At 39.4% G+C, this 23,690-nt stretch overlaps 1 protein-coding gene across 1 annotated transcript; it reads right to left on the reverse strand.

Annotated features, from left to right (window-relative positions):
• Positions 1-9,843: 9,843 nt before the first annotated feature.
• LOC113186895 (adhesion G protein-coupled receptor F4) lies at positions 9,844-22,774 on the reverse strand. Its single transcript, XM_026394496.2, has 8 exons — positions 22,688-22,774; positions 21,673-21,727; positions 18,605-18,756; positions 17,084-17,335; positions 14,746-16,128; positions 11,311-11,352; positions 10,820-10,879; positions 9,844-9,891 (listed from the first exon to the last, which is right to left on the reverse strand). The coding sequence occupies exons 1-8, from the start codon at positions 22,772-22,774 to the stop codon at positions 9,844-9,846; spliced, it is 2,079 nt and encodes a 692-aa protein (XP_026250281.2).
• Positions 22,775-23,690: the final 916 nt, after the last annotated feature.

Genomic DNA, 23,690 nt, shown 5'->3' on the forward strand with positions numbered 1-23,690 from the left:
TTTTGAAATACTGATCCACATCCATCCATCCCTTTCTAGGCGTTTCCATACTGGTTCTTCCCCTGGCTCTTAAGCTAAGACAAACCCCTCTCTTCATCTTTTGGCCGGAGCATGAAAGCTACACACCAGGGCATATTCCAGAGCCAGTTCTCATGGCACCAACCCTCCATTCATTCACTCACTGATGTACTCTTTCACTCAAACTCTGTCCTTGTTTGCTGTTGTGCCACTGGTTCTGGCTCCAAGCACTTATTCTGTCCTCGGACCTAGACACCAGTACTTGACTACCCTTCTTCAGAGTTGGATGTCCAGATTTCTCTTTTGGCATTCTGACTGTCAGTGCTCCTGCCTTTGATGCATCATGCTTGCACTCATACTCACACACTCATACACTTGTATGTTCACACAGTTATACACTCATGCACATTTGCTTACATACTTATGCACTCATGCACACTAATATGCTTGCACATTTACGTGCTTGCATGCTCATGGACACTTACACACTTACACACTGTGCATTCATGCACTGTTACATATTCACACACTTACATACTCACACACTCACACACATACTTTTGCACACATGTGCACACTTACATACTTGTGCATACTTACTTACATGCTTGTTGGCATTTATACCCTTACATACTTGGTGCACACTCGGTTATTTCATCAAACTTATTTCATCAAACACATCATGAAGTCAAATTTCAGAAAACTTTTACCAAAATTCCTCAGTCTATTATGCAAAGTAGTCAGCCCACCAATTTCTTCCACTTACTCTAAGCAAAGAATGTCGTGAGTGTGCCAATGAAAGTAGTATTCTATAGTGGTGTCGTAGGTCACATGCCCTGGAAAATAGACTGAGACAGAGGTTTGCTTTTATGAAATTTTCTGAGGAATTCTCCTAGGAATACATGCTGGGGAATGGAAGGAGTGAGATGGGGCAGAGGGAGACACTGGACAAGGAAGCAGTCGAGGCAGGGGCTTTAGTTGACTCCACATGCAGCTCTCGAGCTGAGCAATCTTTGGAAATGTTCCCAATTGAGCAAGGCCTATATCTGAAGTATCAGTCATTGGATGCAAACTGGCCATGGCATGTCCTGGAGAGAGGCTGCTTCCATCAGTCCTTGGAGGACAATTCTTAGGGAAAACCTCAACTGTAACTATCAGCAGCTGGGCCTTGATCCTGAAAAGAAGTCTTGGCAGTGCGTTCCTGTATTCCCTGTGAATTCTCTGCAGTAGGGCTATGCATCTGGTAGTCTTTATACCTACACTAGCTACTCTGGTGTTCTTCAAAATAATAAATATTTGGATTAGACTTGTCTTGAATGAAATCTCCTCTTTTGTTGGCATATTAATTTAAAATAAATATAAAAGAACCTGCAGTGAAACTGGGATAAAATGTCTGTTTCATTGCTGCAGAGCAGCAGTAGAATGTTAATGCTAATAATGTATCCACAAAATCTCTGATGTTCTTAGAAATAAATATGCATTTTGTGAAACATTTCAGTCATCTAAAAACATCTCTAGGCATGTACATGTATTTTCTGAAGTTGCCATAATAAAGTGTCACAGATTAGATGGCTTCAAGAAAAAAAAAAAATTAAGAAGTCCAAAATTGAGTTGGAAGCAGGGTTTGTTTCTTCTGAGGTCTTTCTCCTTGGCTTGAGGCAAATTTCACTTTTCTTTCTTCCTCTCTCTCTCTCTTTCTTTCTTTATTTTTTCCTTTTTTGGTACCAGGGATTAAACCCAGGAGCACTTAGCCCCTGGGCCACATTCCCAGCCTTTCTTCTTTCTTTCTTTCATTGTTTTGAGTCAGAGACAAAGTTGCTTAGGGCCTCACCAAGTTGCTGAGGCTGACTTTAAACTTCCAATCCTCTTGCCTCAGCCTCCCCAGTAGCTGGGATTACAGTGTGCACCACTGCATCCAGCACATTTCATGTTTCTTATCCCCAAGGTTTTTCTTAACCCTGATGTGATTGTAGGACAAACTTGCTCCTAGAATCCCTTGCTCACCTTTATTAATATAATCATATAGAGAGCCTTACCCACTAATATTCCCCAGAGGTTGCTTTGGAATATGGAATTAAGTGCTAAAGTCATTTAAGAGTAGAATTTATCCTGTCCATAATTTGTTTCTCTGAAAAATTAATGTTATCACATACAGGATTCGTGCTCTTGAGCCAGGTTCCAGACCCAGTCTTCATTTTTATTCCTAGAGCAGATTCCTTGCTCTGGAGTTCTGTTTCCTTTTCTATCCCATGATAAATATTTGGATTAGATTTGTCTTGAATGAAATCTCCTCTTTTGTTGGACATTTAGAAGCCTCACTAGCTCTTGCTCTTCAGCCTGATAGAAGTCCAAATATAGAAGTCCTTGATTCCACTCCTCTAGTTCCCACCACCATCCTACTTGCTGCACAGCCAAAAGCACCATCAAAAGAAAAGCATTGTATTCACATGCCCAACCCCAGACAAGGAGGGGGACGGGGCAGGGAACCAACACTTCTCAAGCATCCACCACCTGTTGGACCCAGGGACAGCTATTTTCATAGAAAACACCTTCTTTATTCTCTATAATACCACAGGTGTGTTTTCTATTACCATTTTATAGATGCGCAAAGTAGTAAACTCTGAAAGTCTAAATGACTTGCCCAAGTCACCCATTAGAACGTGGAAAGGACAGAACGGAAATGTACCTCTGTCTGTCTCCAAATCATGGCTTCTTTCCATTGTACCCCACTGCTTATTATAAGAAAGGCATCATGTCACCAAGCTCCATTTCCATCAACCCTTCCCCATACCCCCAGAACCAAAGACTTAGATACTTACAATCAATGTGCCTGAACTTCCATACCCTATTTGTGTCAGAGCAAAGGTTCTGCCCAGTGTCTTAGAATATCCTTGTATCATAGAGCAGGATGATTCTCTTCTGTGCCCATATGACTATTGCCTGTGTAATGAGTTTCAACATTCTTCATTTGTTTTATCAGCTGAAATCTCCTCTTGGCCAGCCCACCATGAAGAGCTCTTATCAGGTCTCCTCCTAGAGGAGGTTACGGTGAGTAGGTAGTATGTACGTTCCATTCTCTTTTGCCTTTTTTAGTGGTGCCACTCATTGACTGTTTTCCAAAGGCTCTCTAACTCTTTGAAAACCACTTCCCTACTTATTGGGTAGATGGGTATTTCTTGAAGAGCAAGGTTAGGAAACCAAACACAAAGCAAAAGTTTCCCTTTCTGTTTGTAATACAAACTTTCAGCCATACCTCTTATTAGGATGACTGGAATATAGAGAGGTGGGAAGTGATGACAAAATATTACCTGGCTACAAAATGATTATAAAAATGTATTGTTTTAACATTTTTAACATTTTTTTGTTCTTTTTACTTATACATGACAGTAGAATATATTTTGACATATCATACATACATGGAGTATAACTTACCATTTTTGTGGTTGTACAAGATGTGAAATTACACTGGTCATGTATTCATATATGAACATAGGAAAGTTATGTCCAATTCATTCAAAAGTCTTTCCCATTCCTATCGCCCTCTCCATTCCCCCCATTTCCCATTGTCCAATCTGGTGAACTTCCACTTCTCCCTCCCTACCGCCTATTGTGAGTCAGCATCCACATATCAAAGAGGACATTCAGCCTTTGGATTGTGTGATTGGCTTATTTCACTTAGCACAATAGTCTCTAGTTCCAAGAATTTACCAGCAAATGCCATAATTCCATTCTTCTTTATAGATGAGCAATATTCCATTGTGTATATGTACCACATTTTCTTATCCATTCATCTATTGAAGGGGGAACCTAGGTTGGTTCCATAACAGCTGTTGTGAATTGAGCTGGTATAAAAATTGATGTGGCTGCATCACTATAATATGCTGATTTTTAGTCTGTTGCATATAGGCTGAGGTGCGGGATATCTGGGTCAAATGGTGGCTTCATTCCAAGTTCTCTGAGGAATCTCCATACTGTTCTCCAGAGGAGTTTTACCAATTTGCAGTCCCACCAGCAATGCATGAGTGTATCTTTTTCCCACATCCTCACCCATATTTATTGCTACTTATATTCTTAATAATTGCCATTCTGACTGGAGTGAGATTAAATCTCAGTGTAGTTTTAACTTGCATTTCTCTAATTGCAAGTGATGTTGAACATTTTTTCATATATTTGTTGACTGATAATATTTCTTCTTCTGTGAAGTGTCTGTTCAGTTCCTTTGCCCATTTATTGATTGGTTATTTGGGGGTTTTTTGGCATTAAGTTTTTTGAGTTCTTTATATCCTAGAGATTAATGCTCTATCTCAAGTGCAGGTGACAAAGATTTTCTCCCATTCTGCAGGCTTTCTGTTTACATTCTTGATTGTTGCCTTTGCTGTGAAAGCTTTTTAGTTTGATACCATCCTATTTATTAATTCTTGATTTTACTTCTTGCATTTCAGGGTCTTATTGAGGAATTTGGTTCCTAATCTGACATTGTTTTGCTCAGATTTTTTAATGTTGTGACTTAAAGATCCAACCAGAACAAGTGTAGAGGAAGAAAAGTTTATTGAGGGCTCACAGTTTCAGAGATTTCAGTCCATTGACAGCTGGCTCCATTCCTTGGGGCTTGAGATGAGGCTGAACATCATGTCAGAAGAGTGTGTTGGAGGGAAACAGCTCACAGGATGATTAGAAAGCAGAGAGATATAAATACATACCCCCTAACCACACTCCCAATGCCCTACCTCCTCTAGCCACACCCTACCCACCTTCAGTTAACACTCAGTTAATCCCATCAGGGGATCAACTCACTGATAAGACTCTCAAAACCTAACCACTTCGCATCTGACTCTTTTCCCAGTTTCTCACATGTGAGCTTTGGGGGAATACCTCACATCCTAACCATAAAAGACATGATGGAGAATTGTATCTACTTTTTCTTTCTGTAGGCACTTTGAGTTGAATTTTGTGCAGGGTGAGAGATAGGGGTTCAATTCCATTTTCTTACATATGGATTTTTAAAATGGATTCTTTTTAAAGAGCCAAAATAGGAGACCACATCCATTGAGTCACTGAGTTGTGCCCAAAGGTGACAATTGCCAAGAGGGAGAAACTCCTGGGGGAAAGGTTTATCTTCAAGCTGAGTTGCTCAGGGCTGACTTATTTCTGCCTCAGGCTCATGCCTAGATGGTGGAGTCAGAGCCAGACAGTCATCCAAGGACCTGTGCCAGAAGCCTCCTATAACAAATATTCTCCACACTCCACCCTGGTTCCCCTCCAGCCCTTACACACACACACACACACACACACACACACACACACACACACACACACTTCTCTGCTTGGTTTTATGTGAGCAACCACTTTGATCACATAAACAGAAAGCAGTGCTATACTGTTTCTTACCTTTACTATGCCCTGCCAGATCAAGCCAAATACCCAACCTGCCATTCTAGTTCTGTAATCGGACATATTCTTCCTCTGTGACCAACATGGCTCTCCACTGGGGTTAGGCCGTGTTCTTCATAGTCTCCCACGAGTGCCTTCTTTCTTCTCACTTTCCTTTATGAAGTACTCTGCTCCTCCCTGCCTAAAATAAGCACTTGCCATATCTATTCAAATTCTTCTCAGTCATTAGACCCATCCCTGATTCCAACCTTTCTAGTTCTGCTGTCCCAGTGCCCTCCTAGCCACAGCAATTTCTCAATTCTGTGAAGCATTCATTGCACCAATTCCTTGTGTACCAATTCCCCATTGGCTGCCATTGGTTTTTATCATATCATTTTTTCATGGGTAGACATTTGGTCATAAGAAAAAGACTAGTAGGAGACGTTTTTATTTCTCCACTTGTACCCTTCACAGTAAGGGTAAGAAATTTATTGATATAGGAATCAATAAATATTTGCTGGAATTAAAATTACTGAGCAATTATTTTTTTTCTTTCTTTGTTCTGTCACCCAGAAAGGCATCCAGGCACCCCATCAAGGACTAACTGAATCAGAATCTCTGGGGATAGGGCTCAGACTTTCACAGTTTTAGAAGCTTCCTGGGTAATTTTTAATATGTTGTGGTGCTGGGAATCATTGTTCTCTATGGTGGCTCACCTTGAGTTATGGTCAATTTTTCTATAATAAATACTTGTTTTAAAAACCAGAATTTGCCAGGCACGGTGGCAAATGCCTATAATCCCAACAGCTGGGAGGCTGAGGCAGGAGGATCACAAGTCCAAAGCCAGCCTCAGCAAAAGCAAGGTGCTAAGCAACTCAGTGAGACCCTATCTCTAAATAAAAAATACAAAATAGGGCTGGGGATGCAGCTCAGTGGAAGAGTGCTCCTCAGTTCAATCCCTGGTACCCTGCCCCCCACCCCCACAAAAAACAGAATTTGTTCTAAAAAGATGGGTATACTAAGGAACCATCTGAATATCATGTAAATTTCTTGTTTGCTTATGTGTGACATTATCTGGAAGAAACATTAGAACATAGAAAACTGCACATACAAGCCAGGGGGAGGACAAAAAACATGTATGTGTGCATACACTTGTATGCACACACATAGTTCAAATGTTGATCAATTTACCACCTGCTATAAGCCACATCCATCCACCCTATGCCCTTGCTTTCTGTCTGATAACCTTCCTTCACCATAACTAGCAACCAGCTACTTCCAAAAACAAACTTCGGGTCTTTCACAAAGGAAAGTACTATAGTTACTATCATATTTATGTATTTCTTAACCATTTAACATGAGCAGAACCATGTTACCATTTTTATTAATTATCTTTTTTGTGTGTCTCTGACATGTTATAGCCCTCACTCATCTTGCTCATAAGCTCTGTGGTTTCTATTGCCAGTTTTTCATAGCAAGGTGATTTTTGGAAACACACCTGTGGTGTAATTGCAGAACTGACTGCACTTAGCACAGTATCTCTATAACGTGTTAAATAAATGGAACACTTAAAATATTAAAAAACAGGAGACTAAGTGGAATTATTATAAGGAATTTTTTTTAATTTGACCTTCTTATAAAACCAAGTATAAATCTACAAACTAAAGGCAACCATTTGGCTTGGAATTACATAATGCTCTGGAATTTCTGGATTGAAAGAAATAAAAGTGGGAGTTCATAACCCACTTGAATCTAATGTATGAAATATGATATGTCAAGAGCTTTGTAATGTTTTGAACAACCAATAAATAAATAAATAAACAAATTTTAAAAAAGTGAAAGAAATAAAAGTTGTTTTCATAGAAGCATGAGTCAATAAGGAAATGTGAATCAATAAACTAATGCACAAGAGTCTTAACAAACTAAAATTAAATTCACATCTCTCCTGTGAACGTCTTATTTTAATAAGAGAGAAATGATTTCCAACTACTAAATATTTTCATCCTTTGAACAATTAATATTTGTTGTGAAACATCCTTTTCTTGCTTTTAAACCACTATTAAAGATTTTGACTGAAGCCCTGCAAAGAGGTACTCACTATGTTTTTTGTTGATTTGTTTTGTGAAAAAGTTTTGAATAAGTGACTTCTATGATATTTGCTTTGGACAGAATGTCCTACCCCTGACCACACAGCCATCTTCAGTTCTAATGAAAGCCTTGCTGTTTAAAACAAAAATGGTGTTAATAATATCATTGAGACATCTGAAAGGCAAGTCAGGGTAGTGTTCTCTGCCAAACATTTCCAAGTTCTCACTCCATGGGCATGTGGCAGGATTGCATTCCCAGACCTCCTGGAGGTCTGGCCCATTAGCTGAGGTGGATTGGTAACAGGATGATATTCAGGAACATTGTGCTATCAATGGGGAAGTTCATCTTGAATGAACTCACACGTGAACAAGTTGTGAAAGGTAAACATCTGTATTTTATTCCTAAAATAGCAACCAGAATTTTTCTTTACATATAATGGTTAAAATATGCACATGAACAAACACATAAACACACGCACACTTGTGTGCAGGTACACAAATACACTGTACTGTCTACAAGAATTTTGCCTGTTGTACAAACAGGCAACTAAGGAAACTGAGATCCTAAAAGGTAAATTATCTCATTCAAGGTCTAAAATAGACTTAAATAATAAACACATTAAATAGCTTTCTTTTGTTTTGTTCCTTATCTTTATGAAACCTACCATGTATAAGCCATTTCCAAAGTATATTCAGTGTTTGTCTTGACAATCCAACATCACCCTCCGACCCCCAACCCTGCTCCTGAAATTGGATCTAACCCCTGTCCCTCAGGAATTATGCAGAGGGAGGGGTGACTGAGTCAGGGAGCCAGGAGGTAGCCTTGGAAATGAGAGCAGCCCACGCCCAGCAAGATCCCACCAGCCCCAGACTTGTCACAGAGGCCACAAGATGGTTTGCAGGTTTCCTTAATCTTGCCAAGGGTGACAAGAAGCCAGACTTTTGCAGGCCACGAATGAGTCAAAGAGTCGGTAGATCAGCCATTTTAAAGTCTCCTCATCACATGGCATCTTCGATTTCTCCTCAGCTTAGGTGTCACTCCTGGCAAGAGGAAAAAGTCCTCCAAGACACCGTGGCTGTCCCTCCTCATTCCACACTACTTCCCATGCATTCTTCTTCTGGAACTCACCTCTCAGTCCCAGGACCCAGGACAACAGTGAGAAATGGGCATCCTGGGAAAGATGGTTGGAACACTTGTTAGTAGCAGGAACAATGGCTGACATTTCTTGACAATTTGAATTGAGCCAGGGGTTCTAGGGGCTTCACGTGTTCTAGCTCATCTTCTCCTGAAACCAAGGTGTGTGCTATTACTAATCCTGATCTATAGATGAGGAAATGAGGCTCAGGGCATGAGGAGAAAGGTTTGTCTTCCAGCTGTATTGCTCTGTGCCCTTTGCCTTCCCTGAACTGCTCCTCCAACCCTAAATTGGGTGTTCAGTGCTCTCTCTCCTCTTCCGGAGTCTGAACTTAGTCTCTAGAACAACTCTGCAGCTCAATTTACAACTGTACACCCTGTCGCTTCTCTTCCAGTATTTGTTCAGTCATCTCTTTTTTAATTATGAACTGAACTCTGTATCCTTTTGAGTGAATTTCAGGGCTAAACAACAAGTAGAAGATATTTCTTAAGAACCTGGAGCCTTCCTGTTGCCCCTGGAATCACAGTGGGTAAAAGAGCCTGTTGCGGTCCTATTACAGGCCTGCCCCTTCACCTGAACAGCAGAGGGCGCTGTGCGGCTGTGGCCTCATAGGAAGGAGGTCGCCCTTTCTGCCTTCCCAGATGGGGTTCTCCCCACTAGAATCCACACTTGAAAGGAACTGCCTGCTTTTCACGTCTCTGCAGCCCTCCTCCTCTCATCTTGGGGCCACCTGACAGATCTATTCCAGTCCTGATTCTAAAAGCAATCTAAACCCTAGATTATTGGAATAAAAGGAGTCTCCACCCACAGTGGGGGCCTCCAAGTTCACTGCAAGTTCTGCTCTCATCTCCCGCCCTCTTTCTCACTGTTGGAATTCTCCTCCTCCAGAGGGTCAGTCTGTAATTTTCTATGGTGGCTTAAGTACTGGCTTTTCCCTGTGGGTTAGCCCTGCCCTGGAGTATGTCCCTTTCGTGTGCTTACCAAACACCCTGGGTGCTTAAGGTCTGGTCATTTAACTCAAGTGACACAGATTTTAAAGAAAATGTACACATTTTCATTTATGTGCCAGGAAATAAAGATGTTCAAGATGTTCTATTTTCTAAAATATATGTCCCTTAATCCCCTCCCACCTCATTAGAGCATCATGGATCAGGCTATTGTGTACAGAGTGGCCCAGTACAACTTTCAAGTGAAGTTTCTTTTTGAGTTTTTCATACTCACATTTTACCCCCTCATCGATGCATTAATTTAGATCCATTGGTTGGACTTAATGATGCATTCTAAATGGGGGTAAAAATAACAGAGGTGACAACAAGTAAGGATACTGACAAAAAAATGATATATATTTACATATATATGTGTTTATGTGTAGCCTTCCTAGAGATAAACATGTGAAAATCACAACTACAAGGAATTAAATTAACATATTTCACTGAATGTAAGGTTATCAGTTACATCTTTTTTGTTTTGCTAAAAAAAAAAAAAAAAAAAAAAACTTGTCAATTAAGCCATGACATATTTAATTGGTTATAAGATACATTTCAACTTTAAAGGTGTTAAAAGGCAAAGAAAATGCCTATCTTAACATTGAAGAGATGTGATACTAAAAGTCATACTCAGTACAAGCTAACCCTAAATGGTGGCTCTCAGTATATCCAGAAAGCTTGTTTTCAAGGAAGTAGCTCTTAATAAGAATCTATTGGTTGAACAAATAAGTTTTAATTAATATAGCCATGTTGGCAATTTTAGACAATGCCCTAAAAGACAAACAGACGGGTCAAAATCTTCCTCAGTGTTTCCTAATGGAGCAATTCTCACCAAGCTGGGTGACTGTGTACACATCTAATAAGTACACTCCATCTTAACTTCCTGACCCATAAAATGAGTGGGCTGCACTTGAATCTCATCTCCAATGCAACTTTCATTTCCTGCCTCTCATCTTTTATAAATCATAGATCATGGATTCACATTGTCCCATCTCAATGGGCCCAAATATCTAGCTCAAATACACCCCAAGTGCAAAAATCTCTCATAAGGTATATTCTGCTGAAGTTCTGTTTTAGCAAGAAACTCCAAATTTATAAAATGAAGACATGAGTGAATGAAAGGTGGCCTACTAATTGTCTTTGCTAAGAGTCCTGGGTACTGAGCTGCAATATTTATGACTGAGGAGGACACTGACCATCCCATGTGTGTCTAAAAGCTTACCTCCGCTGCCCTCGATTTCCCCTTCAGAGAAGACATTCTCATCCTCAAAGCATCTCTTATCTTAAAAAGCAATGACAGAAATATCTCAAAACCATCAGAGGAAACAACAAAAATCCCAAGACTCAAAATTGTCCTGAAACTTTAAGACCAGTAACCCTGACAAAAGCAATATCAAATGGCTTAATATAGTGACTGGCAAATAATATGACTTGGGTAAAAGTGGAGGTGTGGTTGTGATCAGATTTAGAATTAAAATTAAATTTGTGGCCATGGTTTCTATTCCTTTCACCAATTATGCTCTTACACAGCCTCCTGCTGACCTGATAAAGAGTGAGATGAGAGAGTACAGTTCTCCCCTCACAGCTGATACCCTGAGCTGTGCTCTTAAACACAGCTCCCTGGACTATGCCCTCCCATCAAATTGCCTTGTACCACTGCTTCCTTTAGCCACATGGAAATCATCTGCAAGGAATTAAGTGAATTCAAATTACCTTGTGATCCATAATGGTTCCAAACAGCAAGATGAAGAAACCCTGTGGTAAAATTCAACAGAATGACAAAGATCAGCTTTCCAAACAGTACCACAGCTGTTATTTTAATACCACTGTTCTCCATAACTTCTAGGGCAGCAATTGGACATTAGAAACTGATGCAGACAAAAATTCATTAATGGGTGTTTCCTTTGAGTGTACCTCCTCCTTGGATGAGGATCCCTCTCTTGAGGCTTGATATTTATTGAATGACAACAAATATAAAATAGAATCTTCAACCGTATTAAATCTTCTGAACTTTCTTTCCAAATATTGTAGTAGCTGTTCTTACTTATGAGGACAGTTCACATACACTGAATCTTGTAATCCAAAATCACAATCATGGAAGTCGTCTTAAGAAAATGAAACTTCTTTTCTAGTCTGCTTTGAGTTGCAGTTACTGTTCTGTAAATAGGCAATCATGGGCTCTCAGCTAGTGGAAGAATATTTTTGTATGAAAGAAAGAGAAAGTTACAAAGACCTGAAAGGCCAGGAGGGTCTCTTCACCATCTAAAGATAGTTTAATGGTGAAGAAACACCAGTCAGGTGACTAAAAATGTTAAAGGTGAGTCACAGGGATAGCTTGTTGAGAAAGCAGGATTGTATACAAGTAAAAGTATTTAGGGGGCTGGAGGGACAGCTGGGTTGGCAGAGCACTTGCCTAGTGTGTGCAAAATCCAGGGTTCAAACCTCAACCCCCAAATCAAAACAATATGGGTATTTTTCTTCCTATCAAGAAAACAGAAATACAAATGATCTGAAAAAGAAATATAGAACAAAACATCCTGGAGTTTACTTAAGTTGCAAAGTAAGAAAGAGGATGAGATCATTAGTCACCAGAGTAACTTCTATAGTGGGACAATGCATGTGAATCCAAAAGCTTTTGATTTCCAAAAAATAAGAACAAAAAGAAAGAAAGAAAAAGCTTGAGATGAAATCTTAGAGTAGTTTTGATTTGCATTTCTCTAATTGCTAGAGATGATGAACATTTTTTCATGTTTGTTGATTGATTATATATCCTCTTCTGAGAAGTGTTTGTTCAGTTCCTTGGACCATTTATTGATTGGATGATGATGATGATGATGATGATGATGATGATGATGATTATTATTATTTTGATGTTAAAGTTTTTGAGTATTGGCAAGGATGTGGGGGAAAAGCACACTCATACATTGCTGGTGGGACTGCAAATAGGCACATCCAATCTGGAAAACAGTATGGAGATTCCTTGGAAAAGTTGGAATGGAACCACCATTTGATCCATCTCTCCTACTCCTCAGCTTATACCCAAACGACTTAAAAACAGCATATTACAGGGACACAGCCATACCAATGTTTATAGCAGCACAATTAACAGTAGCTAAATTGTAGAACCAACCCAGATGCCCTTCAGTAGATGAATGGATAGAGAAACTTTGGTGTATATATACAATGGACCATTATTCAGCATTAAAAGAGAATAAAATCATGGCATTTGCAGGTAAATGGATGGAGTTGGAGAATATAATGCTACGTGAAGTAAGCCAATCCAAAAAACCAAAGGCCGAATGTTTTCTTTGATATAAGGAGGCTGACTCATAATGGCATTGGAGGGGGAACACGGGAGGAAAGGAGGAACTTAGATAGGATAAAGAGGAGGGAGGAGTGTGTGGGGGGGAATGGGGGTAGGAATGATGGTGGAATGATTTAGACATCATTACCCTAAGTATATGTATGAAGACACGAATGTTTTGAAAATACTTTGTGTACGACAAGTGACTTGAAAAATTTAGCTCTATATCTGTAATATGAAATGAATCGTATTCTGCCATCATGTGTAACAAATTAGAATAAACAAATAATAAAAAAACTTGAAACAAAGGTTTTTCTTTAATCCAACAGGAAGAGTGAAATAAATATGCTACATAGTTTTTAAAGAATTCTGAGTAACAGAAAGTCAAGAATAACATATTTTTTCTAGAGAAGAAAAAGAAAAAGAAAGATTTCCTAATCTTGTGAAAAATGGAAGGAAGATCAGTATTACAGAGGAAAGGAACCAGGAGAAGGAAGAAGGAGAGGAAAGGGGAAATACTGGGGAATGATATTAGCCAAATCATATTGTTATGTTGTGCGCTTATATGAACATATAACAACAAATCCCACTATTATGTACAAATGTAATGCACCAATAAAACACAGGGAATTAACTAGTTAATGAGCATAGTTTTTAAAAGAAAGAGAAGAATTCTAACTAAGATATGTAAGTGATCTGAGTTGGGATTTTTTTAAGTCTGTCTTATCTTTTGAATCCCACACTGAAATAGAATAATAATGGTATATTAATATAACTAAGCAGTTATACTAATATACTTGAAAGCGGTAGTCAGGTCATTTTTTTTCCTGAAAAGACCCAGACAGTAAATATTTTAGGCCATGTGGGCCATGCAGTGACTCACATGTACCAATGCAGCTCAAAGGCAGTCATGGGGGGAAAAGGTAAAGACACCAGCAAGACTATATTCCAGTAAAACCCTATTTACAAAAACAGGCAGGAGGTCATAGTTTGCCAACCCCTGATTAACAGCATAATTGAGACTGTGGACTTGCCAAATTACCTATTACTCATAGGCATAGAAAGCAATTTGGCTAATGACAGTGTCCCAAATGTACAAGCTGAGTAGCAAGAGGGAGTAAAACAACTTTGAGACAGTCGATCTTGCCAAACCAACTATGTGAGAGTCCATTTTAGATTCTTATCTTTCTTTTACAGATAAGGAGGCTGAGACTGAGACTTTACCATATGTTTCCCAAGACCAGGAAAAATATGGTAAGATCCATTTCGTTAAATAACAACTTAGATTTATTTCACAGGGACTAGCAGGGAAGAGGTATGAGAACTCCTGACTGGTTAACATCCAAAGTGAATGCCAAGGGCCCTCTCTTCATACTATAGAAAATGGTTATTTCACTAAAAATCGGCTATTCCACTGGAAAAGGGTAAAATCGTGCTTATTTTGAGGCATGATGTGAGCATAGCTTCACACCTCCCTGACTGCCTCTGTAAGATAAGATTGACTTCTGGTGTTGAAACCTTAGGAGGGATACTTAGGAGGATCACTGAGAAGAAAAGGAAGGAGATTTGCACCCAACTGACCTGCTCAGGTAAATTCAGCTTGACAGTCAACAGAGTAAGAGACTCAATACCCATAAGATGTGGAAGGAAATCGAAGGAGTGTTTTGAGTTCTGTAATTTTAAATCATAGCCTTTTTTTTCCTTTCCTTTTCTTTTTTTTTTCTTTCTATCCAACCAAGTTACACACATAGACTCACACATACTCACACACACGCACACACACATACACACACACACACACACACACACACACACACACACAAAATCTCCCTCTTGGAACTTACCTGGAAAGCATTGAGCAGAGCAAAAATTATATGGAATATCAATGAAGTTTCTTCTATGAGAGTGACTATTCCAAAACCCCAGGTCAGTCCTAGCAATGGGGTGAGGATGGCCACATTTTTGCTGATCCTCATAATTATGGCCATATCCTGAGACTTGGAACTGCCAATAGAGGGCCTCTGAGTGTTGATAGCAACAACCAAAACCACAAGGAGATTCACAGCCACAATGACCAAGGCTGGAATGACAAATGCAAAGAGGGCTTTGGTATTATCCCAGTTAAGCCAACAAGCATCACATCTCACATAGCCTTTCTGTGGCTCTGTGATAGCAACTGTGGTGACAGCAATAACCAGCGGGCACCCGTAGCCAATGGCAAAACCAATGACCATCATGTGGGACTTCATCATCCTACGGAAAATGACCAATATTCCATAGATGATGAGCAGCGCTTTGAAGAGCATCCAGCAAAACAGAGAGAGGTAGAAAAAGTGACTGAAAAATGTCACTGTGACACACCAGTTGTCTTCCTGGGACTTTACGGTAAAGTTAGAGCCTATGATGAACCACACATTAGCAATCAGGAGCGACACTGCTATGTTCACGATGCACACATGATGCATGTATGATATCTCTGTCACAACCACACGGGACCAAACTGTGGCTTCAATGATCAGGCAAAGAACCAAGCTAAGGATTGAGATGCTGAGTCCAATGCCAGTGATGTAGTCCAGGGCTTTGTCACTCACAGATTTGGGGGACATTAGGATGGAAAAGGACATCATCACATGGGTATAGTTACAATGACATTTCACTTTGTCCATGGTATCCACCATCTTCTTACACTGATTCTTATCCCACATCCTTTTCTGGGAGTGCCAGCCAACACACTGTGCCCTGGTACTTCGGGATTTATTGACTTTTTCAAAGGTGAATAAGATTTCCTTCATCGTTTCTGGCAAAATGACTGAAAGGACCAGACCAATGATGGGTCTGGAAACACTCTCATTTGGCAAGTGGGGTTCTTTCAGAATGGCCCCCAAGGTTGGAAAAGCTATGCTAATGGCTCGGGAAGTGTTCCCTGGTGGCAGTTTCTGTAGCTCTTGCCTGGGAATTTCTATCATTCCTAAGATGCTTTCTGTTGCATTATCCATGCTCATGGAGAAATTGAAACTTCTCTTTGTGGTGTTGTGATTGATGTGAAAGCCTTTCATCTGAATGAAGAGTTCATCCACGATGTCCTCGGACTCATTGTGGATACGGAGTTGGCTCGCAAACAAATTCACTGACTGCAACAAATTGGAGCTGGCATTTTTGTCAGGAATGAAAGGCCAGTTTGAAATGGCTGCTGTGTCCAGGATGTGGTTGGCCACTTCACTGTAGCTCTGCAGTGGAGGAAAGCTCGTTATTGCACAAAATGGATTTCTAAAATCTAAAATTTCTAAACATCTAATTACCTGCTCTTAAATGACATATTTCTCTTCAAATTCTCTGTATTCAAGTCTCACATAAGAAAGGTTGCACACAGGGAAGAAAAGTAAAAGAACTCATATATAAATGCATGTACACACATACATACAAATGATACAGACCTCAGCTAAGCATTACCTGCTTTATTATTGTACCAAAGGCAACATCTCCAAAACACAGGATATGGAACCCAAGTTTCCCATGAGATATAAATGATTATTTCATGAGGGGAGTAGCGATGGATTCTTTGGTGATCTAAGTTTGAACAACACTATGTACCATATCTCTATTCCTCCCTTTAATAATAAGTTCATTAGCACACTAAAGGCTCTACATTCTGCCATAAGGAAAACTGCGTTTAAACCCAAATTTCCTGCAAGTGCTATGCCACTTTCAAAGATAGAACCACTGAGCTGAGCACGGTGGCTCACATCTGTAATTCTAGTGGCTCAAGAAGCTGAGGCAGGTGGATCACAAATTCAAAGGCAGCCTCAGCACCGTAGCAAGGCCCCCAACAACTCAGTGAGACTCTGTCTCTAAATAAAATACAATAAAGGGCTGGGGTTGTGGGTCACTGGTTGAGTGCCCCTGGGTTCCATCCTGAGTATCAAAAATAATGGAATCTGTGTTAACATTCCTCAGAACAGTTGTGCTCTACCAGAACATAATTTTGGAAATACTAGAGTAAGTTCCGTTTTGCTCATGGTGATCACAATGTATTTCAAATCTTCTAACTTAAGTCAATATGCAAAACTGAAGTGAAATGCTGGATATTCTTATTATGGTAGTTGTAGTTTTTAACCCTGAAAAATACATCTGAAACTGTTAAAGTGTAAGATTTTTTTAAAACTATCACCAGTGTAAGAGTACCTTCATTTTCTCCCGGGTAACACCACCACACAAATCTGTAGAAATATTTTTCAATAACTCCACTATAAATGCAATATTTCCAGATGTGGTTTCTGAGGATTTCACAACATCAATGATGCAAGCATAATCATGAGGGCAATTCTTGCAGATTCTTTGAGCTACACTCTTAACAGGCTCTGGAGCTTGAAAGTCTAGAATGGGTAGAGGTATAGAAGGTGCTGCTACAGAAAAACGTAATGCCACATTTGAGTCCTGTTTAAAAAAAAAAAAAAAGATTGTTGTTTTATTAAAAATGATTGAGTTTCTGGCATGTATCATACTAAAGGAACTAAAAGCACAAACAATCCACATGGAAAAGAAACAAGTGGTCCTAAAAAGGGGTTTTAGTGCTGAGAAGTAGAGGAAGGTAAGATAGGGTCACAAATAGGCATCAACTTCCATCAAATTCCCATAGAAATCAGGATACTGATACTGACCTTCCCTATTTGAATTTACCTTCAGGAAAGTGGCTTTAACACAAGTATTATTATAACAAGATGATTTTCCACAGAGATGCAGAGAAAGAGAAACCACATGGAATTTCAAATGGGAGTTGTTTTTGGAGGTTGGCAGTTGAAATACCAAATGCTAAAGAATTACAATTTCGAAAAGTTTATAATTTACAAGTTAGAAGTTATTTGCTCATTTCCTGATGCTTTTACGTAGACTCCCTCAGAATGTGACTTTGAATAAGACAAAGCAATAATTTATTTCCTTTAATTCACTTTTGAATGCCACTGTAGTTGCAAGGATAATTATATGATTACCTATGCTAATTGACAGACTCCTAGGAAGTCCCTTTATAAAACCACACAGGAAATGCAGGGACCCACATGCTTCAATGATATGAAGGAAAGACAGAAAGAAATGGGGGTTAAGTGCAAAAATATAAAACAGGACATTTTAATTTTAACTGAGATGTGTTCTCTTCATTGAATTTCTATTGCCTCTGAATCACACATCTCTACTTTCTTTTGGTCAAGAGACTGAAAGCATTAAAGAAGATATCAGGGGCTGGAGCTAGGGCTTAGTGGTAGTGCACTTGCCTGGCATGTGTGAGGTACTGGGTTCGATTCTCAGCACCACATATAAATGCATAAATAAAATAAAGGTCTATCAACAACTAACAAATATATTTTAAAAAGAAAGATACCAAATTTAATTCTAGACATTCAGTTGATTAATTAAACAGAGGCATGCAAATCCACCTTTAAGGCTAAATTTGAATCTCTAAGCAATCATTTAAATCATAGGATAAATGAGCTTCAAATCTTTGTTGGGAAAATGTTCTGTGAAGGAGAAATAAAATTTGGAGAGGGGAGAGTACCCCAGAGTTTGGGTAAGAAAAAAAGGACAAAAGACAAATTTAACCCACTCTATATTTTCCTAAATCCAGGTCTGAGCTGAACAGAGAGCATTACATATGTCTCCGTCACCACCTGGGGGATTAGCTCCTTTACCAATAATATGCAAATGAGTCACCTTAAAAAGTGTTTCCACAGAAAGGCTTGTACATGTTTCAGTTGATTTTTGCCACTTTTTTTGATGACATATAAATCCTATTTCTCCACGAAAGTGCTTAGCACAGGGTTGGCTGCAGTTGGTAGAGGAAAGGCAAGGTTCATGACATTTCTCTAAAAAGGAAAAAGAAATGAGTGAGAGACCAAATTAGCATTTCTGCACTGCCACTCTGATAAGTGCATGTAATTCATTCTGGGACTTTGGGGATTGCTTCCCAGAGGAAGTGACATTGAACTGGGTCTGCAGCAATGAATAAGGGCTGCTAGGCCAGCCAATGGGGATGCTGGTGTCTAGGCAGAGTGAGCAGCATGTGGAGAGGGCATCTAAAGGTCATTCAGAAAAGCTAGCTCAGAACACCTGAGAGGAAGTACAGGCAGTGAGGTTGGAAGGAAAGCATGGGTAAAGTCCTGAGGGGCACTGAATGCTGTGCTAGCATCAGAGTTACCAGAAAACATGATTGGATTTGTTATTGAAAGGTAATTGGCAACAGCATAGAGCAAGAGTCAGTAAACTTTTCTGCACAGAACTGTATAAGTAGAGTTGCCAGATAAAATACAGAAACCCCATTTAAATGTTAATTTTACTTAAGATACAGTCAATTTTCATTATTCACAGGAGTTATGTTCTGTGAATTCACCATGAATTAGCATTCTGAACCAACCATCCTAGGGGAACTTAAGGTTAGATTCCTGCCAGTTTCTGCTCATGACATTTTCATCAACTGATCAATGTATGAACTTGTATTATTTGTTTCTGTTAAATGACACCTTATTTAATATATATTGTTGATTCATTAACACTGAGTTCAGGGCCCATAAGCACTGCAACTCAAGCCTGAACCAAGTTTATCTAACCCATGTATTTTCTTCAGAAAACACCACAGCCTTCTTTGACTTAGAAACACTAGACAGCACTTTGGCACTATGGTTGGGGGGCGTTTTATACAAAAAGAAATCATAAACAAAAAGCACAAAAATGCAAAATCATGCATTATGCAGACTGGAAGAGGACTCATTCATAGTATGAGAGCTAGAATAAGAAAGCAGGATGTTGTGGTTTGGATATGAGCTGTCCCCCAAAAGTCCATGTATGAGACAATGCAAAAATTTTCAGAGATAAAATGATTAGATTAGGAGAGTTGTGACCTAATCAGTGGATTAATCCACTGATATGGATTAACTGGCCTGTAACTGTGGGCAGATGGAATGTGACTAGAGGAGGTGGGTCACTGGGGGTGTGACGTTGGAGTTTATATTTTGACCCTGGTGAACAGAATTAGCTCTCTCTGCTTTATTGCTGCCATGTCCTGAGTGCTTTCCTCTGCCTTTCCCTTCCATTATATTGTTCTGTCTCACACAGCCCCAGAGCTCTGGAGTCAACAGAAACAACACACCGTGGACTGAACTTAGGAAACTGTGAGCCCAAACAAACTTTTCTTCCTCTACTTTTTTTTTTTCTTTTTTTTTTTTTTTTGTCAAGTGTTTTGGTTACAGTGACAAAAAGCTAACACGGGGTATCACCTTGGCCAATCTTAGCTGGGAACATGCGCATTAGGCAACTCCATTTTTCGCTGTTCTGTGCATGTCTGTGAATGATCACAAGAACACTGTAGATTTAAGGGTTACAAATAAAATTCAGGGAGTAAGTGAATTTGGAAATTTAGAATTTGCCCCCCCCAAAAAATGAGGGTGAATTGAAAGTGTTTTTTAAAAAAAAAAGAGAGAGAGAGAGAATTATTTTTACTGTATTTGTGACACATGCAATATTATCCATTGCTTATCTGAAATTCAAATTTAACCTGGCATCTTATATTTTTATTTTCTAAATACAGCAAACCCTAGTCAGAATAAATATTTTCAACTTTGCAGATCACATGGGTGTCTGTCACATCTACTCAACTATGTCTTTTTAGTGTGAAAAGTAACCAAAGACAGTATGTAACTGAATGGGGATGACTGTGTGCCATTAAAAACTGGTGGTGGGCCAAATATGGCCCATAGGTCAAAGTGAATTAGCACGAGACAGGAAGTCTAAGAAAGAAACTGTTGAAGTATTCTTAGAAAAAATGCCTTTAAGATAGTGACAATAGAATGGAAATATGTAGATGATGCTGAGACATATTGGGTGTTGAAGTCAATAAAATGAGGTGACCAACTGGTTAGAATCAAGGCATGCACCCATACTTAGGGCCTGGACTACTGCTTTCTCTTGGAAAGAAAACAATTGGGTTTGTATTTTTCCTTGACATCTACCACATATAACAATTTTGCAAGTTATTTAACTGGAGTAGTTCTTAATTTTTTCATTCATTTGCTTGGAGATGATGCTATAATGTTGTTACAAACGTTTAATGAGACAGCCTCTTGTTCAACACTTAGATAAGTGTTGGCATAAATGCCCAGTAAATGTTACCTACCTTTCTCTCCTCTTTCTCTTTCCAAGTCCACATTTACTTAGAGATGCATTTGCCACCAGAACTATACCTGTCCATGACTGTGCAGAATCCAGTTATCCCTACTATGTGGGTGTGAGCCACATGATTTTGTTATATTACTACTAATGACTTTACCTCCTTAGTTTATGTCTCACTTCTTGAGAGTGACCAGTCTCACCACCATGGTATCCACCTGGCATTGCTTCAATAGACCTCTCAGCACCACAGTGTTGCATTTGTTAAAGCACCCTGAAAATATCTGAAGGAAGGAAAGGAGGAATTTGGTCCTCTTTCCTGTTCTGCCTGTTGTTAGCTCATTAGTTTGAACAGATTTACTTCGTTTGGGGTTTGAAAATGGACATTTGTCAACTGCTGTAGAGTACACAGGAATGTTTGCAAACTCACTTCACTGACTATGCCATTGATAATGGTATTGTCGTAATAAATCTACCAATAGTAGCAAATATGATGGACTTATTAGAAATAATGATTTCCTTGGAACACCTGTGGCCTGGGGGCATGCTTGGAACATCAGTGTCCTTCCTTTATCCTGCCCTGTCTCCAAATGTATAAAGATGATTCTAGAGATACATACCTTGTATCCTTCCAGTCTCAGGTTTCCCTTCAAAGTTTTGAGGTTTTGCTCTATCCTGAAAAACACAATCCCCACAGGCCCTCTTTACTGTGGGACTCTCTTTGCTCATCTCAACTTAGAGGCTCCATGTAAATATGAAAAGGAAATGTGTTCATGATGAGGAAAATAACCTGCAGCAGATTCCTGTGACGGTATTGCAGGTACTTGCCCAAGGGAACACAGATGAGAGCACAGAGAACACACTGCCCTCCATGAGGGCTTAACCTCGACAGAGTCACTTGGGCTCTGAAGGTCAAGTTAGGGGATAGGGTACATCATTTTTTTTTTTTTAGTGGCCAATGTACCTTTATTTTATTTATTTTTATGTGGTGCTGAGGATTGAACCCAGGGCCTCATACATGCCAGGCAAGCCCTCTATTGAGCTATAGTCCCAGCCCCTAGGGTACATCTTTTGGGAAGCTTTAATTATGCCAATCAAGCTAGGACTCTATTAACTATAAAGGTGAAATGCTGTAATGTGACCCTCCAGCTACATCCTTAGAAGAAAGAAATGGACATATACTAGGAAGGGTCCTTGGTTATAATAACAGAATAACAATTTTTAGACCTATAAAGGACTATAAATATTATCTTAAAAAACAAACCTCATATTATAGATAAGGAAACTAAGACTCCAAAAAGTAAAACAACTTGTGTAGCTAGTGAGAAGCAAAATCAAGATCTGAATCTAAGTTGCCCTACAACTGCCAGGCTAGTGCTTTCTCCTCTCTTCAGCTCCCTGTCCACATTCCCTGTGGCTTGCGAAGGGATGGTTCTACTATGCCATTGCTCTCCAATCACATTCCTGCCACCTTTCCTCTATGTTGATTCCCTTCCTTAGAAAGTTAGTATCAGCAGGAGTAAACTTATAGTCATACAAATGTATTTAAAAGGACGTGTTGTTTATCAGAAAGCCAGCTATCTAGAGAAACTGAGGAATTTCTCTTGGGACTGTGTAGAGATGTATCAAACTTACTTTTATATGATTCTTAGGTCTATGGTGGGAACATTCTGTAGCCAGAAAAAACACTATGCAGCAAATCATGGTAGCCTGGGACTTCATTTTCACAAATTAGGATCTTAACCTGCAATAGAGAAAAAAAAGTGGGTCCTGTCAAAGGGGATCAGTTCACATAAGTAACATTAACATTGCACTTAGCAGGCTAATCAGTCATTTAGCAAGGGGACTCTGAGATATCCACACCCAAACAACCTGCTCCCAAAGGGACACCAACCAATATCTGTTTTCAACCTAGTTAAGATATAAAAAAAGAAAAGTGTTTCTCTGAACTGTTGATCTATCCACAGCAGAAGACAGGAATAAGGGAAGCACCAGGACTGATGTAAGTCCAACAGAGCATCGGTCCTTATTTAATCTACGTTTCTTTAAAGTACCATTTGTCAAAAATTGCTATTGCTTATACTAGTCTAAACACTTTCTTTGCTTTGATTCATTTAATCATATAACAGAAGATACTATTATTATCCTCATTTTATCAGTGGGAAACTAAAGCACAAAGAATTGAGCAACTATGAGCCCAAGGTCAATTGCATTAAAAGTATGAGAACCTAGAGTCCAGCTCAGATGGCCCAGCTGGACAGTCATTCCTGATTTCTATAGTAGGGTCTCTCTGGGATGATGCTATTGACATTTGGATAATTCTTACTTGTTGAAGGCTCTCCTGTGAGTTGTAGGATGTTTAGCAGCATCTCTGGTTTCTATCTAATAGATGCCACCAGCACCCCCCAAAACACACCCCAGGTATGGCAGCCAACATTGTCTCCTTACTTTGCCAAATGTGTTCTAGAGGAGACTTTCTCCCACACACACATTGAGAATCACTGTCCTTCATAATACTTTGCTTGGAGACAAGTAAAGTGAACATAACATGCACAATTGTCTGCTACTGGAGCATACACTGAGGCTTCCTCCACTGGATGAATAGATTTCTGTATAGATCCACTAGAAGTACTGGAAG

The sequence above is a fragment of the Urocitellus parryii genome, chromosome 8 (assembly GCF_045843805.1).
Source record: "Urocitellus parryii isolate mUroPar1 chromosome 8, mUroPar1.hap1, whole genome shotgun sequence".
Classification (NCBI taxonomy): domain Eukaryota; kingdom Metazoa; phylum Chordata; class Mammalia; order Rodentia; family Sciuridae; genus Urocitellus; species Urocitellus parryii.

Excerpts from the sequence above, each read along its gene's own strand:
- LOC113186895 (XM_026394496.2), bottom strand. The coding sequence starts at position 22,774 with ATGAAGTCCCAGGCTACCATGATTTGCTGCATAGTGTTTTTTCTGGCT. Across the intron at positions 17,336-18,604 it reads CTGTGGAAACACTTTTTAAG|GACTCAAATGTGGCATTACG; the intron begins GTGACTCATTTG and ends TTTTTTAAACAG. Across the intron at positions 11,353-14,745 it reads CTCTGCTCAATGCTTTCCAG|GGTTTCTTCATCTTGCTGTT; the intron begins GTAAGTTCCAAG and ends ATTTTACCACAG.